At 48.7% G+C, this 24,538-nt stretch overlaps 2 protein-coding genes across 2 annotated transcripts in view; one reads left to right on the top strand and one right to left on the bottom strand.

The window, feature by feature from the left end:
- LOC140455262 (zinc-binding protein A33-like) overlaps positions 1 to 24,538 on the bottom strand; it is a 260,630-nt gene that overhangs the window by 169,445 nt on the left and 66,647 nt on the right. The window lies entirely within an intron of this gene.
- Positions 1,089 to 15,960, top strand: LOC140455267 (zinc-binding protein A33-like). The gene is made up of 6 exons (XM_072550004.1): positions 1,089 to 1,700; positions 1,787 to 1,882; positions 1,964 to 2,197; positions 3,083 to 3,105; positions 3,203 to 3,315; positions 15,403 to 15,960. The coding sequence occupies exons 1-6, from the start codon at positions 1,290 to 1,292 to the stop codon at positions 15,957 to 15,959; spliced, it is 1,434 nt and encodes a 477-aa protein (XP_072406105.1). The 5' UTR covers positions 1,089 to 1,289; the 3' UTR covers position 15,960.

The raw sequence follows: 24,538 nt of genomic DNA, 5'->3' as shown, positions 1-24,538 counted from the left end.
GAGGGGCAATCCCCCCCATGCAGAGGGCAGTGTGTGTAAGAAACAAGCTGTCAAAGGATGTGGTGGAGGCTGGCACAATCACACCATTTAAAAGGCATTTGGAGATGTACCTGAATAGGAAGGGTTCAGACAGACATGGCCCAAATGCTGCCAAATGGGACCAGATCAGTCCAGGATATCTGGTCGGGATGGACAAGTTATTTCCAAGCTGTATGACCCGATGAGCAGTCGGGATTACTGGTCCAGTCATATTCCCACCACCTCCTCCTGAGTTTTGCAGTAACATTAAGCATGACAACTCACAGGAGGGAAGTGGACAGAAAGACCGTGTTGAAACAATAATGTGATAAAATGAATGTCATTCAGATGGACTTGTCAGAACAAAACACTTGATGGGAGGGCCAGGAGCTTAACAATACACAATTAATATTTAAAGGCTGAGAAACCACCACCAAAAATAAAATGTAATTTTCTTTCAGTGAGTTATGTACCAACAGAGATCGGGGAGAGAATGTGGGGAGAATATTTTTCACTCAGTGTTGGGGGTTTGGGGTCTGTTACTCATTTCCTGAAAACGGAATGGGGGCAGAAACCCTCAAGGTTTAAACATACTGGGAAATGTGCCACACCTCACAGGGCCACATCCCAAAAGGGGGAAGGTGGGATGACACTGGCGCTCACTTTTCCAGTTTCTCCATCAGTGACCGGCTGAGTGGCCTCTCGCTGGGCACTTTCTTTCACATTTTCTGTAAATGCATTTTTCTTTCACAACTTCCCTCCAGAATTTCTTTCATTCCAATAACCCACATTCCGGATCATATCGGACCAAAACATTCCCAATGTTAGCGAGGGGTACTGTTTTCCCCATACGTGGGGGGGAAGAAGAAATAATTTCAGATTAAAACATTCTTCACCCAGTGACTGTTTCCGAAATGCTGCAATTGTAATTTCTCACTGAAGTTGTAAACTTGTTCCGGAAGCTGCCATCCTCTTCCTTTCTGTAAACGGTCAAAGGTGAGACATTGCAAAGTTTTCTCAACAGAAATCGCGTCGCTTTCAAGTGCCGTTTAATTCCATCTTGGGGAAAGTTTACCCGAGGGAGCTGCTCTAGTCACATCCAACCGACGGCGAATGAGTCCGAGACTCGGCGATGGACGGTACCGGTGGATACAGAAAGGAAGCCCTGTATGAACTATCACCATCTCGGTGCTGCCTGAGCTGAATGTGTTCAGCAGCGCAGGGACAGCGAAAGTGAAAGGGGTTTGAATCAGGAAGTGCTGAGGGTGAACATGGCTTTCAGACAGCAGGTCCAGAGTTTGACCGAGGAGGGAATCTGTCCCATTTGTCTGGATTTCTTCCCCGATCCAGTTATACTGGATTGTGAACACAACTTCTGCCGCTCCTGTATCGCCCAGAGTTGGGAAAGGCGAGGGAGAAACTCCTGCCCGGAATGTAGACAGGAGTTTCCGGACAGAAACCTCAGAGGAAACCGGGCCTTAGCGAATCTGGCCGAGAAAGCTCGAAAATTAAATGGGAATCCGCAAGAGAAGGAAAATAAACATCACTGTGAGGAACATCAGGAAGAACTGAAGCTGTTTTGTGAAACTGACGAAAAATTGATCTGTCTGGTTTGTAGAGATTCCCGGGAACACAAATCTCACAACTTCATCCCGATTAAAGAAGTTGTTGGAATCTACAAGGTAAAAGGAAACAGATTCCATCCTCGAATTATTTCATCACATTTTCATGGTCTAACACTTTCATTGCTTTTCTCTCGCAATCCCAGGATCGGTTGAAATCTTCCTTGGGTTCTCTCATAGGGAAGATATCAGCGGCTCTAGAAAAGGAACAGCAGCAGAAACAGCAGATTTCCCAAATTCAGGTAAAATCTCCCTGAGTTCAGCTTCAACATTTGATTCGATCATTTGTGTTTCTTCACAGAAAAATATGTTTCATTTCACAGGAGGAATCCAGAAATCTTCAGACCCACATCACGTCCGAATTTGCTCAAATGCACCAGATGCTGACTGAGAAAGAGCAGAGTTTACTCCAAGATCTCAGGAAACAAGAGGAAAACATTCTCAAACCAATGGAGGAACATCTTCATGAAATTCAAGAGAATTTAAATTCTATTCAGGACAAGCTCTCAAAGTTGGAAAAACAGTTGGAACAAACAGACAGAGTGATATTTCTGAAGGTGAGGGATTATATTTCAGTGAAAGTGTAACTGTGAACAGTCCCAGCATGATGCAGACACCCATCCTCCTTCATTCCCCCTGTCACTATCTCCCTCTGCTCCTTTCTCCCTCATGGGCTTCTCCACTTTCCTGTTCAGTACATTTTGTCTCAATCACACTGTGTGACAGTGGATTCCATATTCTCATCACTTTCTTGATAAACAATTTGGTTCTGAACTTCCCTTTGGATTTATTTGTCCCATGATTACTTTTACAGATCCATATTTTCAGATTCCCTACAATTGGAAGCATCTTCGTTGAATCCAGCAAATCTGTCATTTTCTCAACATCAGAATCAGATCTTCTGTTTTATCGAGTAGTTTAATATCACCAATTAACTTTTGCACTTGTTGCTTTTTAAAATATTTTGTCCCAGTCTTCAGTATCTTTAGTGTAATATCCTCTTTCTCTTCCATGTTTGCAACAATGAGAACAGGGGAGATGGTGGGTGTAGTGGTAATGCTGCTGGACTAGTTTTCACAGATGGTGAAAGTTAACTTCAACAAAATGTACCTGACATTTTATAGAAAGGATCACCTAATGGTGACCAGGTAAACACTGTCAATTGTTGTAAAACCATTTGATTCACTAACATCCATCAGGGAAGACAATCTACTGTCCTTCCCTGGTCTGGTCTCCATATGCCTCCAGACCCAGCAATTTAGATCACTCTTGGGGATGGGTAAGGAATGTTGGTTGAGCCAGTGACACTCATACGCCATGTATTAGTGTTTTTTAAAAAAATGAGAGCTCTTAATAAGATGTAACAATGTGAGTGCAATTGCTGCTTTCTGGATATAGACAGTCAGTCTCTGTCAACTCAGACTGTGTTTGTTTTATTTCAGGAGGAAATATCTCGGAAGAGAAGGTAGGACATGCAGTTTTCTGCAACTGATTGAAAATTGATGAAATTATTCAGGAAAGTCTTTCTGGTGAATTTATGATAAACTGTTTAATATTTACAGGATGAGCGATGAGCTGTCACTAACAGATGGTGTCCTGTCGACTGAAAAATCCAACATCTTTTTACCGTTTCCAGTGTGGACAGAAATAGTGGAGGCCATTAAACCGAATAAAGGTCAGATCAGTTCCTTTGTGCTGATTATAATTTATAATTTAAATTGTTATGTATACAAATATCAAAGAGAGTATGTTTAAGCACTCAATTATCCAGAAACCTGGATTAATATGGCCTTGAATGTCACACCAGTGGTGTGACACCAAGAAGCCCCACTGAAACAGGAGTCAATGGGAATCAGGTGGAATTCTCCACTGGTGGGAATTGTACTGAACACATTGGAAGATAGTTGTGATTATGTGGAAGTTGATCATCTCCACCGCTGGCCTTCACAACTGCAGCTCCTCACGTCTGTGTCCTCGGCCCAAAAACCTTCTTCAGCAGGAATGTTCCCCCCAGCATCATGTCAGAGATGGGGCTGTTTGATCATGATGCGTTGGTCAAATGGGCAGATCAATAGCAGATGGAACTTAATCCTGAAAAGTGTGAGGTGATGCACTTTGGAAGAAGTAACAAGATAAGGGGGTAGTGAATGAATGACAGGACACTGTCAAGCTCAGAGGGATCTAACGGTGCTGATCCATAGATCAGTGAAAATGGCTGAACATGTTAATAGGGCAGTTAACAAGGTGCTCCTTGTTATCAGTTGAGACACAGATGATAAGAGCAGGGAGGTTATGTTGAAGCTGTACAGGACTTTGGTTTGGCCACAGCTGGAGTACTGTGTGCAGTTCTGGTCTCCTCACAATAGAAAGCATGTGATTGCATTGGAAGGGGGTGCAGAGGAGATTCACCAGGATGTTGTCTGGGTTGGAACATTTTGGTTATGAAGAGATAGGCTTGAGTTGTTTTCTTTCGAGCAGGGAAGACTGAGGACAGAGAGGAAGCAGATGTTCTCTTTAATAGCAGAGTCAATAATGAGGGGATTTAGTTTTAAGATGAAGGGTAAGAGGTTTCAGGAGTATTTGAGGAAACTCTTTCTCCCCCAGAGGGTGATGGGAATCTGGAACTCACTGCCTGGGAGGGCACGAGAGGGGGAATCACACAACTTTTATAAAAGTATATGAATGAGCATATGAAATGTCATAGCATCCAAAGCTCTGGGCCAAGAACTGGAAATTGTGTTTCCTGTAGTGCAAGACCAATGGGTTGAAGGGTCTCTCCTGTGCTGTATGACTGTGTGACTCACATTCAGTATGTGTGCTTTATTTACTGTTATATGGAAATTATACATTCAATAGACTCATGTGACAATTATAGGGCAATTGGCTGAGAAATGCTGAATTCTCACCTGGTCATTCAGATTATTTTCTATTTTAGGCATTTTTTTTCTTGAAAATCTCTTCAGCAAAAATGGTTGCTGTACCTGGGCTAGGCTGATATGGAAACAATGCTGACCAGAACAAAAATATTGTGTGTTCATAATCAGCCGCAAAGGGTGTAGCTTCAGTGTGAGAGTGGAAAGAGGGGAGTGAAACAGAGAAATAAAATGTGTTGATAAGAGACTGAGAAAGACCTTGCTGTTACATAGCTCCATGTTATTTCCTGGGAATTCCTGAACACTTCATAATCAATGGATTATTTTTCACATGGGATTAACATTGTTAACAACTTTTGAAATTGCTCCTGATATTGATTGGATTGGATTTGTTTGAACAGGAGAGATTCAAAGTGGAGGACACAAATAACATGCCAGTAATTGACAAAGAGATGAAGGTAGGTGAGGACCTGGAAGCAATCATTATCACAGAAATGGTGGTGTTGGGCATCTCATGGAGCTCATGGTAGACAAGTCTCCTGGCCCTGATGGAATGTCTCCCAGAGCACGAAAAGAGATGGTGGGAGAAATAGTAACTGCATTTGTGGTAATTTTCCAAACTTCACTGGAGCAGGTCCAGCAGATTGGAAAGCAGCAAATGTGATGTCACTGTTTTAAAAGGGAGGTCGATAAAAGATGGGGAATTCTAGACTGGTTAGCTTAACTTCTGTAGTGGGGAAAATGCTCAAGTCTGTTATTGTGGAAGAGCCGGCAAGGCATTTAGATGAAAATTGTCCCCTTGGGCAGAGGCAATATGGATTCATGAAGGGCAGGCCACGCTTAACCAATCCACTGGAATTCTATGAAGACTTTACGAGCATGAAGGACAACGGTAACCCAGTAGATGTGGTGTATCTAGATTTGCAAAAGGCATTTGACAAGGGGCAGCACAAAAGGCTGCTGCATAAGATAAAGATGCAAGGCACTGACAATGTACTGGTATGTATAAAGGATTGGTTAACTAACAGGAAGCAAAGAGTGGGGATCAATGAATGCTTTTCTGGCTGGCAATCAGTGACTAGCGGTGTGCCTCAGGAGTCCGTGTTGAGACTGCAATTATTCAGAATTTACATAGATGATTTGGAGTTAGGGACCCTGTGTAGTGTGTCAAAGTTTGTGGATGGCCCCAAGATGAGCAGTAGAACAAAGTGTGCAGAGGATTATGAAACTCTGCAGAGGGACATAGTTTAAGTGAGCAGGCAAGGGTCTGTCAGATGGAGTACAATGTTAATAAGTGTGAAGTCATTCATTTTGGTAGGAATCACAATGAAAAATTGCAGCATGTTGCTGTGCAGAGGGATCTGGGTGTCCTTGTGCATGAACCACAGAAGGTTGGTCTGCAGATGTAAAAGGTCATTAAGAAGGCAAATGGAATTTTGTTCTTCATTGCTGAAGGGATTGTGTTTAAAAGCAGGAAGCTTAAGTCATAGCTGTATAGGGTGTAGGTGAGGCCACACCTGGAGTAATGTGTGTAGTTTTGGTCTCCTTACTTGAGAAAGGATGTACTGACACTAGCGAGGTTGCAGAGGAGGCTTACCAGGTTGTTCCCGGATTTGAGGGAGTTGGCTTATAGGGAGAGTGGACTGGGCATTATTTTCATTGCAATTTAGAAATGTGAGGAGAGATCTTATAGAAACATATAAAATTATGAAGGGAATAGATAAGATAGAAGTAGAGAGGATGTTTCCACTGGCAGGGGAAGCTGGGACAAGAGGACATCGCCTCAACATTAGGGAGAGCAGATTTAGGACTGAGCTGAAAAGCAACGTCTTCACCCAGAGGGTTGTGAATCTCTGGAATTCCCTGCCCAATGAAGTAGCTGAGGCTTCCTCAGAAAATATTTTTAAAGGTAAGATAGATACATTTTTGAACAGAAAAGGAATTAAAGGTTATGGTGACAGGGCAGGTAAGTGGAGCTGAGGCCACAGAAAGATCAGCCATGATCTTATTGGATGGTGGGGCAGGGTCAAAGGGCCAGATGGCCTACTCCTCCTCCTAGTCCTTATGTGTCCCCAGAACATTACCTGGGCGTCTGGATTAACAATCTGGACCACTTCCTCCCCTCACAGGAAACTTAGTGTCATTCAGGTCATGGATGGAACTGTGATAACTTTGTCCTGAAGCTACCACACATCCTCAAAATACTCGGCTTAAATAACCTCTCCTTGGGTTTCATCCCAACACTGTGGGTCTGGGACTGAAACTAACTTTTCACTCCAATATAATGTGTCTCACTAAGTCCATTACCCACTTCTCAGGAACACTGCTGTACACAGCCATCTGTCCCAAGGTCTTCTCAGAGCTAAAACAGAACCCAGAGATAAAACTACAGCAATAGATTGTTCTTAGTCAGGGGGTTGAGCAATGGTGTCATCAGCCAGGGCCACAGTGGGTAGCCCTTGTCTCCTAGGAACAGCTTGTAGGGCACCTGGGCCCTCAGACACAGCAGGGACATGAGAGTGCTCCAGGGTGTAGAAACCATGGCAGCTCCCAGGGTACTGGGGACACACCTTCAGGAAGTGGAACTGGTGATTCCAGACAATCTGCATATTAATGGATTGGAAGCACTTCCTATTGATGAACTCCACTGCATTGTCATACCGCCCTCTCAATGGGACATGACTACAGCTGATGGTGCACTCTACCTGGGGGACGACAGTGATGTTCCTGAATCCTACTGCCTGGGCTAAAGGGCTGACCTTGACATGGGGAAACGAGAGGAACTGCTGAGATCTTGTACAGATGGCACTGATCCATTTGTGGGTGGGTGACTGAGAGATCCCGCACAGATCCCCAGGGACCTCCTGGAAGAAGCCAAACACATCGAGATCCCACAGAGCTGTCCCCTTCTCAGGCACCAGAAGAGGATGGGCCCCCACTTCCTCAACTCTCAGGGCCCGATCAGCTGCTGGGACAATTCAGCTACAAGGTCCCAGGCTGCATTGACAGGTTCCAGGCCTCACAGATTATTTGGAAGTGGTTCCCAGTCCTGTATCGATTATGACCATATCCACCTTTGCTTTGCCCCTGCCTGCCTTGACTGTTTGCTCCTTTTCGCAGCCTCAGATGGATCCTTCTTCTCATTCTCTGTCTGGGTCCCACCCCCCTCACCAGATTGCTCAGGTTGAATGTTTTGAAGAACTGACTGATATGATTGATGAAGGCAGAGCAGTGCATGTTATCCATGTTGGACGTCAGTGAGGTGTCTGACAAGGTTCCACTAGTAGACTGGATAACAAGGTTATAACATGTGGAATACGAGGTGGTGTTCTCCCTGAAGACTGACTGGGCAGGCGGTCTACCTTGCCCTAGAGAAGGGTGGGACGTTCTCACCTGTTGACCCTCTGGAGGTAGTTGCTCAGGGGGTCATTATATCGAACGTCCCGCCCTTTGTTCCATCTGAGCTACTTCTCCCTCACCTCCTCCAGCTCAGGGTGAGGGGGAGAGCGTAAGGAAGGACGTGGAGCGGCTCCCGCTAGGTCTAAAGGAGTCCCTGCCCCTTCCCCCCACTCTCCGATGAGGGGTGACCATTTCGAGATTTATCAAATCATGAGGGAATCGTTCCAACTGCTGGCTCTCTCGTCTCTGGGGCGCTCTTGATCAATGTGTTCGGCTGTTAACGGAAAAGCTGGTGGTTCGAGACCACCCCCAGCAGAGCGATCGCTGATTTCTCTCGATCAGTTTAAATCATGAGGGGCATGGATAAGGTAAACGAACCAAGCTCACTCCCAGGTACATGAGTCTAAAACTACAGGGCATAGGTTTAAGGTGAATGGAGGGGGTTGGGGGGAGAGAGGCGAAAGATTTAAAAGGGATTTAAGGGTCAACGTTTTCACGTACACTACCGACTATGTATGGAAAGAGCTGCCAGAGGAAGTGGTGGAGGCTGGTACAATTACAACATTTAAAAGGCATTTAAATGGGTAGATGAGTAGGAAGGGTCTGGAGAGATATGGGTCAAATGCCGGTATATGGAATCAGATTAATTGAGGATATCTGATCAGCAGATGTTTGCTTCCATGCTGTACAACTCTATGACTCTAAATTCTTCAGTCAGTTTATTACTTCTGTTTCCAAAGTGGAAGGGAATTTATGAATGTGAAAGTGCATTCAACACTTATTTTTTAACACACAGGAAGGAAAGAAACTCAAAAGCTGACAACTCAAAGCAATGTCCATGTGAAAATCCCATGTGAACATTGTACATCAGAAACAGGAGCAGGAGTGACCCCGAGAGCTTGCCCTGTCATTCATAAAGATGGCGGCTGATCTGATTGTGACCTTAACTCCATTTTCCTGCCTGACTCCCACAACCTTCGACTCCCTCATTGATCAAAAACCTGTTTAACTCAGATTCGAATCTATTCAATGAACTGGGCTCCACTGCTCTCAAGGGGAAGAGAATTCCAAAGATTAATGATCCCGAGACACAAAATCCCTCCCCATCTCCATGTTAATTGGCAGGACCCTGACTTTGAAACTCTATCCCTGGTTCCAGGTTCCCCCACGATGGGAAACAGCCTCTCAATGTCTACTCTGTCAACACCTGCACCATCTTATACACTTCAATAAGAACCTCTCATTCCTCTAAACTCCAATAAGTACAGTCCCAGCCTGAAACCTTCCATCACAAGGGAACTGCTTCATCCCAGGAACCCACCGAGTGAACATTCTCTGACCTGTCCCCACTGTTTCAATAAAGCTCTTTCCCAATGGCCCCGACCTCAGTCTACCCAGTACCAGCTGGATTCCTTTCCATGACATTGGATTTCAGGAGGTTTAATTGGTATTTTGAGATCAGATTCAGCATTTTTATTTCCAATTTTGTGAAAACCCATTTCACTCCCTCATGATATTGGAAAATAATGAATGACAGTGGGACTCCCACAAACAGGAGCTTGTTCTCACTGAGGCAGCTGGAGCAATATTCCATTGGGTGTAAAGTGAGAGAAAAATCCGAATTAGGCTGGAATAAGAGTAATGCAGTGGATTTGAAAATGTTTGGAGACATGAAAGACTTTTTTTATTTCAAAAATATAACTTTATTCATAAAATAATTTGATGGTCTGTACAGTTGATCATGCCATACATACATAAACATTAACATACAGAGATCAGAATGTATTATTTTTATATACATGTCTGTACATTTTTCATTCATATGTCCGTATATTTAGCTGAGGCGTCAGCAGAGCCCAAATGACTGCATGGGCCCCCTGTTCTTTAGGCAGGCTGACGTTACACAGTGGTCTTTCCCCACTGTGCCTTGGCGGCAGCTGCCCCAAGCTTCAGCGCGTCCCTCAACACGTAGTCCTGGACCTTGGAATGTGCCAGTCTGCAACACTCAGTCAGGGTCAGCTCCTTCAGCTGGAAGATCAACAGGTTTCGGACCGCCCAGAGAGCGTCCTTCACCGAGTTGATGATCCTCCAGGCACAGTTAATGTTCATCTCGGTGTGGGTCCCGGGGAACAGGCCGTAGAGCACGGAGTCCCGCGTCACGGCGCTGCTCGGGACGAACCTCAACAAGCACCACTGCATTCCTCTCCAGACTTCCTCTGCATCGGCAGAAAGAGGTGTGTGACAGTCTCGTCCCCCCCGCAGCCACTTCGAGGGCAGTGTGTAGTGCAGCTGAGAGTCCAGGCGTGCATAAAGGATCTCACAGGCAGAGCCCTTCTCACCACCAGCCAAGCCATGTCTTGGTGTTTGTTGGAAAGTTCTGGCGATGAGGCATTCTGCCAAATGACTTTGACAGTCTGCTCAGGGAACTGCTCGACAGGATCCGCCCTCTACTTTTCCCGAAGGGATTCAAGGACGCTACGTGCTGACCACTTCCTGATGGACTTGTGGTCAAAGGTGTTTTTCTTCATAAACTTCTCCACGAAGGACAGGTGGTACAGAACGGTCCAACTACTCGGAGCGTTCCGCGGCAGCGAGGCCAGGCCCATCCTTCGCAACACCGGGGACAGGTAGAATCTCAGAACATAGTGACACTTGGTGTTTGTATACTAGGGATCCACGCACAGCTTGATGCAGCCACACACAAAGGTGGCCATCAGGGTGAGGGTGGCATTGGGTGTATTTTTTTCCCCGTTGCCCAGATCTTTGTACAGCGAGTCCCTTCGGACCCTGTCCATCTTTGACTTTCACATAAATTGGCCCGGGTGACTGCAGCGGCACAGGTTCTGGGAATAGGCCAGACCTGTGCCACGTATAACAGCAATGACAGTGCCTCACACCTGATAACTAGGTTTTTACCCACGATGAAGAGAGACCGTAGCTTCCATCTGCCTAGTTTCTGCCTCACTTTGCTGATTCGCTCCTCCCAAGACTTGGCGCACGCCCCAGCGCCCCTGAACCAAATACCCAGCACCTTCAGGTGGTCGGTCCTGACGGTGAAGGGGATCGAGGATTGGTCGGCCCAGTTCCCGAAAAGCATGGTCTCGCTCTTGCCTCGGTTTACTTTGGCCCCCGAGGCCCGTTCGAACTGGTCACATATGCACTTGAGTCTGTGCACGGACAGCAGATCCGAGCAGAAAACGGCGACATCATCCATGTACAGGGAGGCCTTAACCTGCAGGCCCCTGCTGCCAGGAATAGTCACCCCTCTCAGGCTCGCATCCTTCCTGATGGATTTGGCAAATGGCTCGATGCAGTACACAAACAAGGCAGGACAGAGAGGGCAGCTCTATCTGACTCCAGATCTGACTGGGAAGCTATCTGATTCCCACCCATTGATTGAGACTGCACTGACAATGTTGGTGCAGAGCAGTCTGATCCAATTGCAGATTCCCTCCTCAAAGCCCATTTTGGAGAGAACATCTCTCATATACCTGTGTGATATCCTGTCAAAAGCTTTCTCCTGGTCCAGGCTGATCAGACAGGTGTCCAACCCTCTGTCCTGTAGGTGATCGTATCCCTGAGGAGTGCGAGACTCTCAGTGATCTTCCTGCCCAGTACAGCACAGGTTTGGTCAGGGTGAATCACCGACCCCAGAGCAGACCTGACCCAGTTGGCGATTACCTTTGACAGAACTTTGTAATCCGCATTCAACAGTGAGATTGGTCTCCAATTTCTGAGTTCCTCCCTCTCCCCCTTCTGCTTGTAGATGAGGGTGATGATGCCTTTCCTCATGGATTCACTCATGGTACCTGCCTGAAGCATACTGACATACACCTCCAGCAGGTCCTGGCCAATCAAGTCCCACAGAGCCGAATAGAGCTCAACCAGTAAGCCGAAGGACTCGAGGGCCTTGGTCAGCTCTCCCAGAGATAGCGGCTGGTCCGGCCTCTCCTGTGTTCTGTCGTCTAAGACCTCCGTGATAGAGGACAGGAACGACTGGGAGGCCGCGCTGTCGGTTGGCTTCGAGTCATACAGGCTGGCGTAGAAGGATTTGCAGATCCTTATGCCGTCAGCCTGAGATGACGTTATCGAGCCATCTTCTTCCTTCAGGCTGCTGAGCACAGAGCTCTCTTTGTGCACCTTCTGGAAGAAGAAACGTGAGCACGTCTCGTCCTGCTCCACCGAGCGGACCCTGGACCAGAAGATTATCCTGGAGGCCTCCGAGGCAAAGAGCGAGGCTTGTTGGCCATTCACCTCCTTGAGGTCCTCCGTGACATCGACCCCCATCATCTGCAGCCCAGGAGCAGGTTCTGCATACTTTCCTGGAGCTGGGACAGTTTTCCCCGCCTCTCTCTCTCGCCTTCTGAACACCTTTGAGGATGTAGAACCTCTTGATGTTCCCTTTTACTGTTTCCTACCAGTCTGCTGGGGACTCAAAGAGGGGCTTCACGGTTCTCCAACCCTCTTGAGCTCCTCAATGTTTCCTGGGGTCAACAGCTTTGTGTTCAGCTTCCACGTTCCCTTACCAGCCCGCTTTTCGTCCTGTAGGTGACAGTCGGCCAGCAGGAGGCAGTGGTCAGAGAAGAACACCAGCTTGACGTCGGTGGATCTGACCGAGAGCGTTCAGGACACAAACAGGTCATCTATCCTTGAGCGGATAGACCCGTCTGCCCGTGACCAGGTATATCTACACTGCGCTCCATCTGCAGGGGTGCTGAAGATGTCATGCAGCTGTCCAGTATACTGTCCCCCCCCCCGCCGTCGGATCGTCCATCTGCATCAATGATACAGTTGAAGTCTCCGGCCAGAATGACCGGCCTGGACGTAGCCAGCAACAGTGGAAGCTGCTGCAGGACGGACAACCGTTCACTCTTACCCACTGGGGCGTACACATTAATCAGTCTCAGGGGAGCATTCCTGTACGTGACGTCAGTGACGAGGAGGCGCCCACCCACCACCTCCTTAACCTAGGAGATGGTGAAGTTGCCTCCTCGCAACAGGATACCCAGGCCGGAGGCGCGGCTATCGTTGCCCCCCGACCACACTGGGCCCACAAGTTCGACCATCTCCTGTAGCTGCTGAGGTGCGGTATCCCACACTCCTGCAGAAACATGACATCAGCTTTCACATTGCCCAGGAAGGCCATCGTAGAAACACATCGTGTAGCTGATTTGATGCTACACACATTGATGTTGGCAATTTTAAACCCCATTTTAACAGTTTACGAGGTTACCAGTGTCCATTTTCTTCTGGTCTTGCTCCAGTGGGGTAGCTGTGTGCATCCCCGTGGTGACGGCAAACTGCTGGACCTTCCCAGGGCTGAGGTAGTTGTCCGGCTCCACGCTGGAGTCATTTCCCCGCTCTGGTGTCATCGTGTCAGACCCAGGGTCCGCATCGTCCAATTCTCCATCTGACAGTGGGGCTGTCACAGGGCCGCTGCTCCCAGTTACCTGGAGCTGTGGGCCGGTGGGTACCCCTTGGTTCTCACCGGGTGGGGGGAGACCTTTACCCATCCCCTCAGAGGGATCGTCTTTTCCTGTTTGGGCGGTGCTGCCCTCCTTTTTCCCCACGGCGCTCTGTTTCTTCCTCTGGTGACGACCCTCCTTGCACCCGTCCTCACCATCGGAAGAGCTGCCTGTATCCTCGTCGTGAAGGTGTCGCTTCCCCCTTCGCTGGGTGGCTTTGGGGGCCTGGTGAGGTTTTCTCTTCCTGCTTTTGACAGTAATCCAATCCTCTGCCTCCTTTGCTCCCTCCTCTTCCATTTCCTCCGTCTGTCTTGAAGGAGCTTGGGTCGCCTGCTGCATCTCCCCACTGTCTGCTGTTTGCTCCACTACAGCCTGCCCTTCCTTCTGGGTACCTCCAGACACCGTTCCTGTGCTGTTTTGTGGTACCTTGCTGGTCTTAGTCGGTCCACGGCTCGTGTTGCCACCTCGGGCCATCTGTGCGTAAGTGGAGCCCCCCGTCTTGGGCAGGCCTTGTACATGTGGCCCGCCTCTCCACACAGATTACAGTTCTTGGCCTCCTTACATTCCTTGGTCGGGTGGCCTTCCCTCTTGCAGTTTCGGCAGACGGTCACCTTACAATCTGCTGCCATGAAAGACATAAATTTGGATAATTTATTTTCCATGTTTAGCAAATTTGCAGGATTTGCAGGGATCACTCTCAAGATCCACATTTATTACCCACCTCAAACTGCACTTCACAATATGATGCTGATCCATATTCTTCTGCTCAATGCATACATCCCTCCCACACACATTCCCCTCACACTAAACCTCACACCCAAAGCTCACAAATACACAATCCCCTCCCGAACTCTCTCACATGCACGATTCACTCTTGCATCCTCATCTCACCACCAACCCTGCACTCAAATACTGCAGCGTGTTCACCCCTGACCGACATACTCACCACCCCACACACACATCCCTCTCCCCCACACACATTCCCCACTTCTACACATACCCCTCATTCTAACACACAAACACGCCCTGCAATGCACACACAGACACAGCCACATCCTACATCATACACTCCCACATCACAACCCCCAGACACACACATCCCCCTCCCCCCAAACACACATACACACATCCCCCTCCTCCCAAACACGTTCCCCTCCACCCCACAGACAGGTTCCCCTGCCCCTCACACACACTTCCCCCTCCCCCACACAAACTTACCTCTCCCCACACACATGACCCCACCCACAACACACATCCCCCTCCCCCAACGCACATCCCCCTCCCCCCACACACAACCCCTCTGCACCACACACGTACCCCTCCCCCCACACACACGCCCCCCTGATCCCCCACAGACACGTCAGCCTCCCCCCATACAAACCTCTCCCTCCCACCACTCACATGTCTCCCTGCCCCCCACATACAGGTCCCCCCTCTCCGCATCCCCACACATATGGCCCCCTCTTCCCCAACCGACGACCCCTCTCCCCCAACACACATTTCCCCCTTCCCCCGCCACACACATTCCTGTCCCACCCCTGCAGACTGGTCCCCCTTCCCCTACACACACGCACTCCTCCCCCCTCACACACATATCTCCCTCCCCCCAACACATCCTCCTCCCCTCACCTCCACACACCCACCTCCCTCCCCCACACACGGGTCCCCCTCCCCCCCTACACATCCCCCTCCCCCCCCACACATCCCCCTCTCACCCACACACACATCCCTCTCCCCCACACACACATCCCTCTCCCCCCAACACACACCTCCCCCTCCTACACCCCCACACACCTCCCCCTCCTACCCCCCCACACACCTCCCCCTCCCATTCCCACACATATCCCCCTCCCACTCCCACACACATCCCACTCCCACACACACACATCCCCTTCCCACTCCTACACAAACACCTCCTCCTACCCCCACACACACATCCCCCTTCCCCCCTACACACACACCTCCCCCTACCCCCCACTGACCATACCCAGGGACTGTCTCTAATTCTCTGTGTTTCTCTCCCAGTCTCTGTGACCCTGGATGTGGAAACAGCGAATCCCCAGCTCGTGGTCTCTGAGGATCTGAAGAGTTTCAGACTGACCCGGACCCAGAGGAGTCTCCCTGACACCGAGAAGAGGTTTACAAACTGGGACTGTGCCTTGGGATCAGAGGGATTCACATCGGGGAGACATTACTGGGAGGTGGAGGTGGGGAAGATGTTGGACTGGAATCTGGGAGTAGCCTCAGAGTCTGTGGAGAGGAAGAGACCGGTCAGTCTGATCCCAGAGAATGGATTCTGGACCTTGGGGCGGGTTGAGGATCAGTTTTATATAAACTCCTCTCCTCGATCCCCTCTCCCTGTCGGTCTGATCCCCAGGAAGATGGGAGTTTATCTCAGTTATGAATCTGGGACAGTTTCATTTTACAACGTGGACACCAAGTCCCATCTCCACACCTTCACTGGGAATAAATTCACTGGGAAACTTTATCCTTTCTTCGGGGCCTCGGATTATACTTCCCTTGGGATTTTTCCTGTTTATTACTTTTTTGAGCGTTTGTTTTTCCCGAGAATCAGCTGTTAAAGGGGTGGGGCCTCCCTGACGTCACAATGACCCCCGGGTTTCGGGTCTGGGTCAGGGATTGGGGTCAGAAACCTCCCATTGACAACAGGATGTTACTGAATGTGTTATTGAATTCTGAGATTATACTTTGTAACATCACAACCAAACTGTCAATAAATCAGATACAAATATAAATGTCAGATGGTGAAAATAAAAAGTAAATTAAATATCTTGTGTCTCTCCTTCCTTCATTTACTCCCTGCTTCGGTCCCATCCTCCATCTCTTCACCTGTTTCCCAGTCTGGAGCTGGGATTTCTCTGTTTCTCACTCTGCACCCGGAACATGAAATCCTGAAGGAGAAATCCAAACACTGAAAGGTGTGACATAGCTGCATTTACATAGCATCCTCTATTGAGCTGCTTGTGTCATTGGGGAGGGGATTTATAGAATCTTTCTCAGGATATGCAATATCCCCAAAGTTTAACTGCCCCGTTAACTTGGGTTCTGTCTGCACAGCTACTGCTGAGGATTTGCAGCATTTTCTGATTGTATTTCTGATTTCCAACATTCCCAGGATTTGGGATTAGTGGTGCTGGAAGAGCACAGCAGTTCAGGCAGCATCCAAAGTGCAGCGAAATCAACGTTTCGGGCAAAAGCCCTTCATCAGGAATAAAGTTTTTAAGGTCAGGGTGGAATGTGTTGGTGAAGTTGATGAATTGCTCAACCTCCTCGCGGGAGCACAAGTTGGCGCCAATGCAGTCATCAATGTAGCGGAGGAAGAGGTGGGGAGTGGTGCCAGTGTAATTACGGAAGATCAACTGCTCTACATAGTCAACAAAGAGACAGACATAGCTGGGGCCCATACGTGTGCCCATAGCCACCCCTTTGGTCTGGAGGAATTGGGAGGATTCAAAGGTGAAATTGTTAAGGGTGAGGACCAGTTCGGCCAAACGAATGAGAGTGTCGGTGGAAGGGTACTGTTGGGGACGTCTGGAGAGGAAAAAATGGAGGGCTTGGAGGCCCTGGTCATGGCGGATGGAGGTGTAGAGGGATTGGATATCCATGGTGAAGATGAGGCGTTAGGGGCTGGAGAAATGGAAGTCTTGGAGGAGGTGGAGGGCGTGGGTGGTGTCTCGAATGTATGTGGGGAGTTCCTGGACTAGGGGGGGATAGGACAGTGTCGGGGTAGGTAGAGATGAGTTCAGTGGGGTAGGAGCATGCTGAGACAATGGGTTGGCCCGGGTCGACAAGAGACAATAGGCAATAGACAATGGGTACAGGAGTAGGCCATTCAGCCCTTCGAGCCTGCACCACCATTCAATATGATCATGGCTGATCATTCCTAATCAGTATCCTCTTCCTGCTTTATCTCCATAACACTTGATTCCACTATCTTTGAGAGCTCTATCCAACTCTTTCTTAAATGAATCCAGAGACTGGGCCTCCACTGCCCTCTGGGGCAGAGCATTCCACACAGCCACCACACTCTGGGTGAAGAAGTTTCTCCTCATCTCTGTCCTAAATGGTCTACCCCGTATTTTTAAGCTATGTCCTCTGGTTCGGCACTCACCCATCAGCGGAAACATGTTTCCTGCTGCCAGAGTGTCCATAATCTTATATGTCTCAATCAGATCCCCTCTTAGTCTTCTAAACTCAAGGGTATACAAGCCCAGTCGCTTCAGTCTTTCAGTGTAAGGTAAGCCCGCCATTCCAGGAATTGACCTCGTGAACCTACGCTGCACTCCCTCAATAGCCAGAATGTCTTTCCTCAAATTTGGAGACCAGAACTGCACACAATACTCCAGGTGTGGTCTCATCAGGGCCCTGTACAGCTGCTGTAGCACCTCTTTGCTTCTATACTCAATTCCTCTTTTTATGAAGGCCAGCATGGTATTAGCCTTCTTCACTACCTGCTGTACCCAAATGCTTGCCTTCTTTGACTGGTGTACAAGAACACCCAGATCTCTCTGTCCTGCCCCTTTACCTAAATGGATTCCATTGAGGTAGTAATCTGCCTTCCTGTTCTTGCCACCAAAGTGGATAACCATACATTTATCCACATTAAACTGCATCTGCCATGCATCTGACCACTCACCTAACTTGTCCAGGCCACCCTGTAATCTCCGAACATTCTCATCACGTTTCACCCTGCCACCCAGCTTTGAATCATCAGCAAATTTGCTAATGTTATTGCTGATACCATCTTCTATATCATTAATATATATTGTAAACAGCTGTGCTCCCAGCACAGATCCCTGCGGTACCCCACTGGTCACTGCCTGCCATTCCGAAATGGAGCCGTTTATCACTACCCTTTGTTTCCTATCAGCCAACCAATTTTCAATCCAATCTAGTACTTTGCCCCCAAGACCATGCGCCCTAATTTTACTCACTATCCTCCTGTGTGGGACTTTATCAAAAGCTTTCTGAAAATCCAGGTACACGACATCTACTGGATCTCCCTTGTCCATCTTCAGAGTGACATCCTCAAAAAATTCCAGAAGATTAGTCAAGCATGATTTCCCCTTCATAAATCCATGCTGACTCTGTCCTATCCTGTTACTACTATCCAGATGTGCCGTAATTTCATCCTTTATAATAGACTCCAGCATCTTTCCCACCACTGAGGTCAGACTAACTGGTCTATAATTTCCTGCCTTCTCTCTCCCACCTCTCTTGAAAAGTGGTATAACATTAGCCACCCTCCGATCCTCAGGAACCGACCCCGAATCTATCGAACTCTGGAAAATAATCACCAACACATCCATGATTTCCCGAGCCACCTCCTTCAGTACCCTGGGATGTAGACCGTCAGGCCCCGGGACTTATCAACCTTCAGACCTAACAGTCTCTCGAACACCAAATCCTGGCAAATATAAATTCCCTTAAGTTCAGGTCCTTCAGCCACTGTTACCTCAGGGAGATTGCTTGTGTCTTCCCCAGTGAACACAGATCTGAAGTACCCATTTAATTCTTCTGCCATTTCTTTGTTCCCCGTAATATATTCCCCTGTTTCTGTCTTCAAGGGCCCAATTTTAGTCCTAACCATTTTTTTTTGCCTTGCACATACCTAAAAAAGCTTTTACTATCTTCCTTTATATTATTGGCCAGTTTACCTTTGTACCTCATTTTTCCTCTGCGTATTTCCTTCTTAGTAATCCTCTGTTGTTCTTTAAAAGCTTCCCAGTCCTCAGTTTTCCCACTTATCTTTGCTGTGTTATACTTTTGGCTCTTTTAACTTTATATGTTTCTTAACTTCCCTCATCAGTCACGGCCGCCCATGCCTCCTCCTGGGATCTTTCTTCATTTTAGGAATGAACTGATCCTGCAACTTCTGCATTATACAAAGAAATATCCACCATTGTTCCTCCACTGTTGTCCCTGCTAAGGTATTGCACCATTGAACTTTGGCCAGCTCCTCCCTCATAGCTCCATAGTTCCCTTTATTCAACTGAAGTACTGTCATTTCCGACTGTACCCTCTCCCTCTCAAATTGCAGATTGAAGCTTAATGTATTATGGTCACTACTTCCCATTGGCTCCTTCACTTCGAGGTCTCAGGCTTCGAGAGTAGTCAGGCTTGTGGATCTTGGGAAGGAGGTAGAACCGGGCAGTGCGGGGTTCCCGGACTATGAGGTTGGAAGCTGTGGGTGGGAGATATCCTGAGGTGATGAGGTTCTGTATGGTCTGGGAGATGATGGTTTGGTGATGGGGGGTGGGGTCACGGTCGAGGGGTCAGTAAAAAGAGGTGTCCTCGAGTTGGCGTTTGGCTTCAGCGGTGTAGAGGTCAGTGCGCCAGACTACCACTGCGTCCCCTTTATCTGCTGGCTTGATGGTGAGGTCAGGATTGGAGCAGAGGGATTGGAGGGCTGCACGTTGGGAGGGTAAGAGGTTGGAGTGGAGGAGGGGAGTAGACAGGTTGAGGCGGTTAATGTCCCGGCGGCAGTTGGAAATGAAGAGGTCGAGGGCAGGTAATAGGCCAGCACGGGGTGTCCAGGTGGATGCAGTGTGTTGGAGGTGGGCGAAGGGGTCCTCGGAAGGTGGGCGGGAGTCCTGATTGTGAAAGTAAGCTCAGAGTCAGAGGCGACGGAAGAATTGTTCGACATCACAGCGTGTATTAAATTCATTGATGTGTGGACAGAGGGGGATGAAGGTGAGTCCTTTGCTGAGGACTGATCGTTCATCCTCAGTGAGGGGGAGATCTGGAGGGATGGTGAAAACTCAGCAGGGCTGGGAGCTGGGATCTGGTGTGGGTGTGGAGCTGGGAGTGGGGTCGGAGCCAGTACCTGGAGTGGGTGTGATGGTGGGGTAAATGGGGGTGGAGTCATGAGCAGGCGTAGTGTTCCCTTTGGGGTTCTGGGGGGTGAGGGTAGTGACAGTGGGGTCTGTGAGGGGCGTGTCAACAGAATGCAGGTGAGTGGCGCTGGTGGGGGTGGAAGTGGTGGTGACCACAGCAGTAGGGGTGGCGGAAGTCATTGAGCGTGTGGCATTAGCGATGATGTGAGGGGCGGATGTGATGTCACATGTGATGCATGAGGAATTGTGAGGGGTGGAAGTGGTTGTGGGAGTGGCCATGATGAGGGCGGACGTGACATCATCAATCAGCGTGGGGGTGGTAGCTGCATCAGCTGCATGGCTAATGGCGTCTGAGTCGTTTCCGAGACCAGGGGAATCTTCTGGAATGTTTGAGGAGTGCTGGTTATGGAGGTGGGTAGATAAAAGTTTGTTGTACTTACAGTTTTTGATGTTTGAGATGGAATTGAAATACTGTTTGTTGAGAGTATGAATTCTCCTGAGGATGTAATACAGAGTGGGTCCTTTGCAATTCTGAGAGAGTTTGGCCCTCAGCTGAGGCAGGGCTGATTGGAGAGAGGTTTTGTGCCGGCGCACTGCTGCAAGCGTGGAGTGGAGGATCTTGAAGGAGAACTGTTGCTGGTGTTTTTGAATTTGTAGTCTGTACTGTTTGTCCTGTTCGGGTCCGAACTCTGCTGGTTTAAAGGTGGTCCGGAGTCCGTGTGGGATGAGTTGGTTACAGAGGTAGACACTGAGGAAGCAAATGTGGCTGTGGTAGCGAGTTTGTTTCAGGACATGTTTGAAGAGCTTCAGGGCAGAGGAAATGACCTGGGAATTGCAGTGGGAGAGGGACTCCCTGAGATTCTTGTAGAGAGAGGAGGAAAACTTCTTCAAGGCAGGCATCCTTGCAAGAGGATTCGCAGTCAGGTTAAAACCAACGAGGTACAAACAATGACTGCAGATGCTGGAAACCAGATTCTAGATTAGTGGTGCTGGAAGAGCACAGCAGTTCAGGCAGCATCCAAAGTGCAGCGAAATCGACGTTTCGGGCCAAAGCCCTTCATCAGGAAGGATTTGCTGGATGGAATTGTTACTGAATGATATTGAGCCGCAGTACCGTCTCTCACCAGGCGGTGGCGGTCCTGTACTGTGTTTCTGAAAAGGCTCCGAGGATCATCGATCAATTTGTAAATTCACTAAACAGTAAAAGTTTCCAGGGTCGAGCTGTTCCTGTGAATATATTTATTCTTTAACAACTGTTGGAAAACGTGGAAAATCATCAATAAAATACCGAAGAGTAAAAGGTGAGTCCCAGATCCTCTTTAATTTCAAGAAGTCATTCCCAGAGGGATCGGGTGCCCTCTATTCTTGATGAAGGGCTTTCGCCTGAAACGTCGATTTTCCTGCTCCTCGGACGCTGCCTGACCTGCTGTGCTTTTCCAGCACCAGTCTAAACTAAACTCTGGTTTCCAGCATCTGCAGCCCTCACTTTTGCCTTGTATATAATTCCAGTTGAAAGATCCCAAGGGTTCAGAAAAGATTTACAAAGCTGTTGCCAGGTTTGGAGGCTTTGAGCTATAAGGAGAGGTTGAACAGACTGGAACTGTTTTCCCTGGAGCGTCAGAAGCTGAGGAGTGACCTTATAGAGGTTTACAAAATGATGGCATAGGTTGAGGGTGAACTATACATAAGAGACCTAAGGGGCAAGTTTTTCATGCAGAGGGTGGTACGTGTATGCAATGAGCAGCCAGAGGAAGTGGTGGAAGCTGGTACAATTACAACATTTAAAAGCCATTTAAATGGGTCTATGAATAGGAAGGTTTTGGAGGAATATGTGCCGGGTGCTGACAGGTGGGACTAGATTGGGTTGGGATATCTAGTCGGCATGGATGGGTTGGACCGAAGGGTCTGATTCCATGCTGTACATCTCTATGACTCTAAATCCAAGGAGATGAATGGGGAGCCACTAGGGATTGTCCAGGGAAAAGGTGCGAACTTTCTCCAATGTGTCTGATCAGCTGAACAGAGCCTGGAGCTGGCTCCTGTCAGTATAAGGGAACAGGAGGGAGAGGCAATCTGCAACATTAAAGTCTCAGGGTCAAACACAGAGACGGGAGACGGAAGTAAAAAGGAGGACATAGCGAGGGCTATAAGATGAAACACGATCCAATGGGGTTTCTGTTTAAAGACAAAATATTGCTCTGTGAAAGACACTCTTTGATCTGCCTGAAACCTGTTGGTCTTCCAGAACAAGGAGTTATTTTTAATTTCAAAAATATACTTTATTCATAAAATTATTTTGATATCTATACAATTGTTGATGCCATTCATACGTAAACATTGTTTCTTTACATACAGAGATCAGAATTAATCATTTGTATATACAAGTCTGTACATTTACTATCCAAATATTTAGCTGAGGCGTCAGCGGGGCCCAATTATGGGGGTGGGCCCCCTGTTCTTCTCAGACAGGCAGATGTTACTCGTGGTCTTTCCCCAAGCTTCAGTGCATCCCTCAGCACGTAGTCCTGGACCTTGGAATGTGCCAGTCTGCAACACTCAGTCGTGGTCAGCTCCTTCAGCTGGAAGATCAACAGGTTTCAGACCGCCCAGAGAGCGTCCTTCACCGAGTTGATGATCCTCCAGGCACAGTTGATGTTCATCTCGGTGTGTGTCTCGGGGAACAGACCATAGAGCACGGAGTCCCGCGTCACGGCGCTGCTTAGGACGAACCTTGACAAACCCCACTGCATTCCTCTCCAGACTTCTGCGTAGGCACATTCCAGAAGGAGGTGTGTGACAGTCTCCTTTTCCCCCCCCGCCCCCCCCGCAGCCTCTTCGAGGGCAGTGTGCGGTGCAGCTGAGAGTCCAGGCGTGCATAAAGGGTCTCACAGGCAGAGCCCTTCTCACCACCAGCCAAGCCATGTCTTGGTGCTTGTTGGAAGGTTCTGGCGATGAGGCATTCTGCCAAATGGCTTTGACAGTCTGCTCAGAGAACTGCTCGATAGGATCCGCCCTCTCCCTTTCCTGAAAGGTCTCAAGGACACTATTTGCTGACCACTTCCTGATGGACTTATGGTCAATGGCGTTTTTCTTCATAAACTTCTCCACGAAGGACAGGTGATACGGAACAGTCCAACTACTCGGAGCGTTCCGCGGCAGCGAGGCCAGGCCCATCCTTCGCAACACCGGGGACAGGAAGAACCTCAGTACGTAGTGACACTTGGTGTTTGCATATCGGGGATCCACACACAGCTTGATGCAGCCACACACAAAGGTGGCCATCAGGGTGAGGGTGGCATTGGCTGTATCTTTGTACAGTGAGTCCCTTCGGATCCGGTCCAACTTTGACCTCCATATAAACTGGAAGATGGCCTGGGTGACTGCAGCGGCACAGGTTCTGGGAATAGGCCAGACCCATGTCACGTATAACAGCAATGACTGTGCCTCACACCTGATAACCAGGTTTTTTCCTGTGATGGAGAGAGACCGTAGCTTCCATCTGCCCAGTTTCTGCCTCACTTTGCTCCTCCCAAGACTTGGCGCACACGCCCCAGCGCCCCTGAACCAAATACCCAGCACCTTCAGGTGGTCGCTCCTGACAGTGAAGGGGATCGAGGATTGGTCGGCCCAGTTCCTGAAGAGCATGGCCTCGCTCTTGCCTTGGTTTACCTTGGCCCCCGAGGCCCGGTCGAACTGGTCACAGATGCACATGAGTCTGTGCACAGACAGCAGACATCATCCATGTACAGGGAGGCCTTAACCTGTAGGCCCCCGTTGCCAGGAATAGTCACCCCTCTCAGGCTCGCATCCTTCCTGATGGACTCAGCAAATGGCTCTATGCAGCACACAAACAAGGCAAGAGAGAGAGGGCATCCCTGCCTGACTCCAGATCTGACTGGGAAGCTATCTGATTCCCACCCAATGATTGAGACTGCACTGACAATGTTGGTGTAGAGCAGTCTGATCCAATTGCAGATTCTCTCTCCAAAGCCCATTTTGGAGAGGACATCTCTCATATACCTGTGTGATATCCTGTCAAAGGCTTTCTCCTGGTCCAGGCTGATCAGGCAGGTGTCCAACCCTCTGTCCTGCACATAGGTGACCGTATCCCTGAGGAGTGTGAGACTCTCAGTGATCATCCTGCCCGGCACAGTTTCCACAAGCACCTCATGCTGTCCCAATGTCTGATATGTTCAAACAAACCATTCCCACTGAGTCCTGTCAGGGGCACTGACCCTTCAAAAATCGTCCCCTTTTACTTTGTGGATGTGGTTAATTACAGAATTGGTACAGTGCAGGACAAG

This window comes from Chiloscyllium punctatum, chromosome 30, assembly GCF_047496795.1.
Source record: "Chiloscyllium punctatum isolate Juve2018m chromosome 30, sChiPun1.3, whole genome shotgun sequence".
Classification (NCBI taxonomy): domain Eukaryota; kingdom Metazoa; phylum Chordata; class Chondrichthyes; order Orectolobiformes; family Hemiscylliidae; genus Chiloscyllium; species Chiloscyllium punctatum.
Note: the sequence above shows the minus strand (reverse complement) of the source record. Positions and strands in the feature narration are given on the sequence as shown.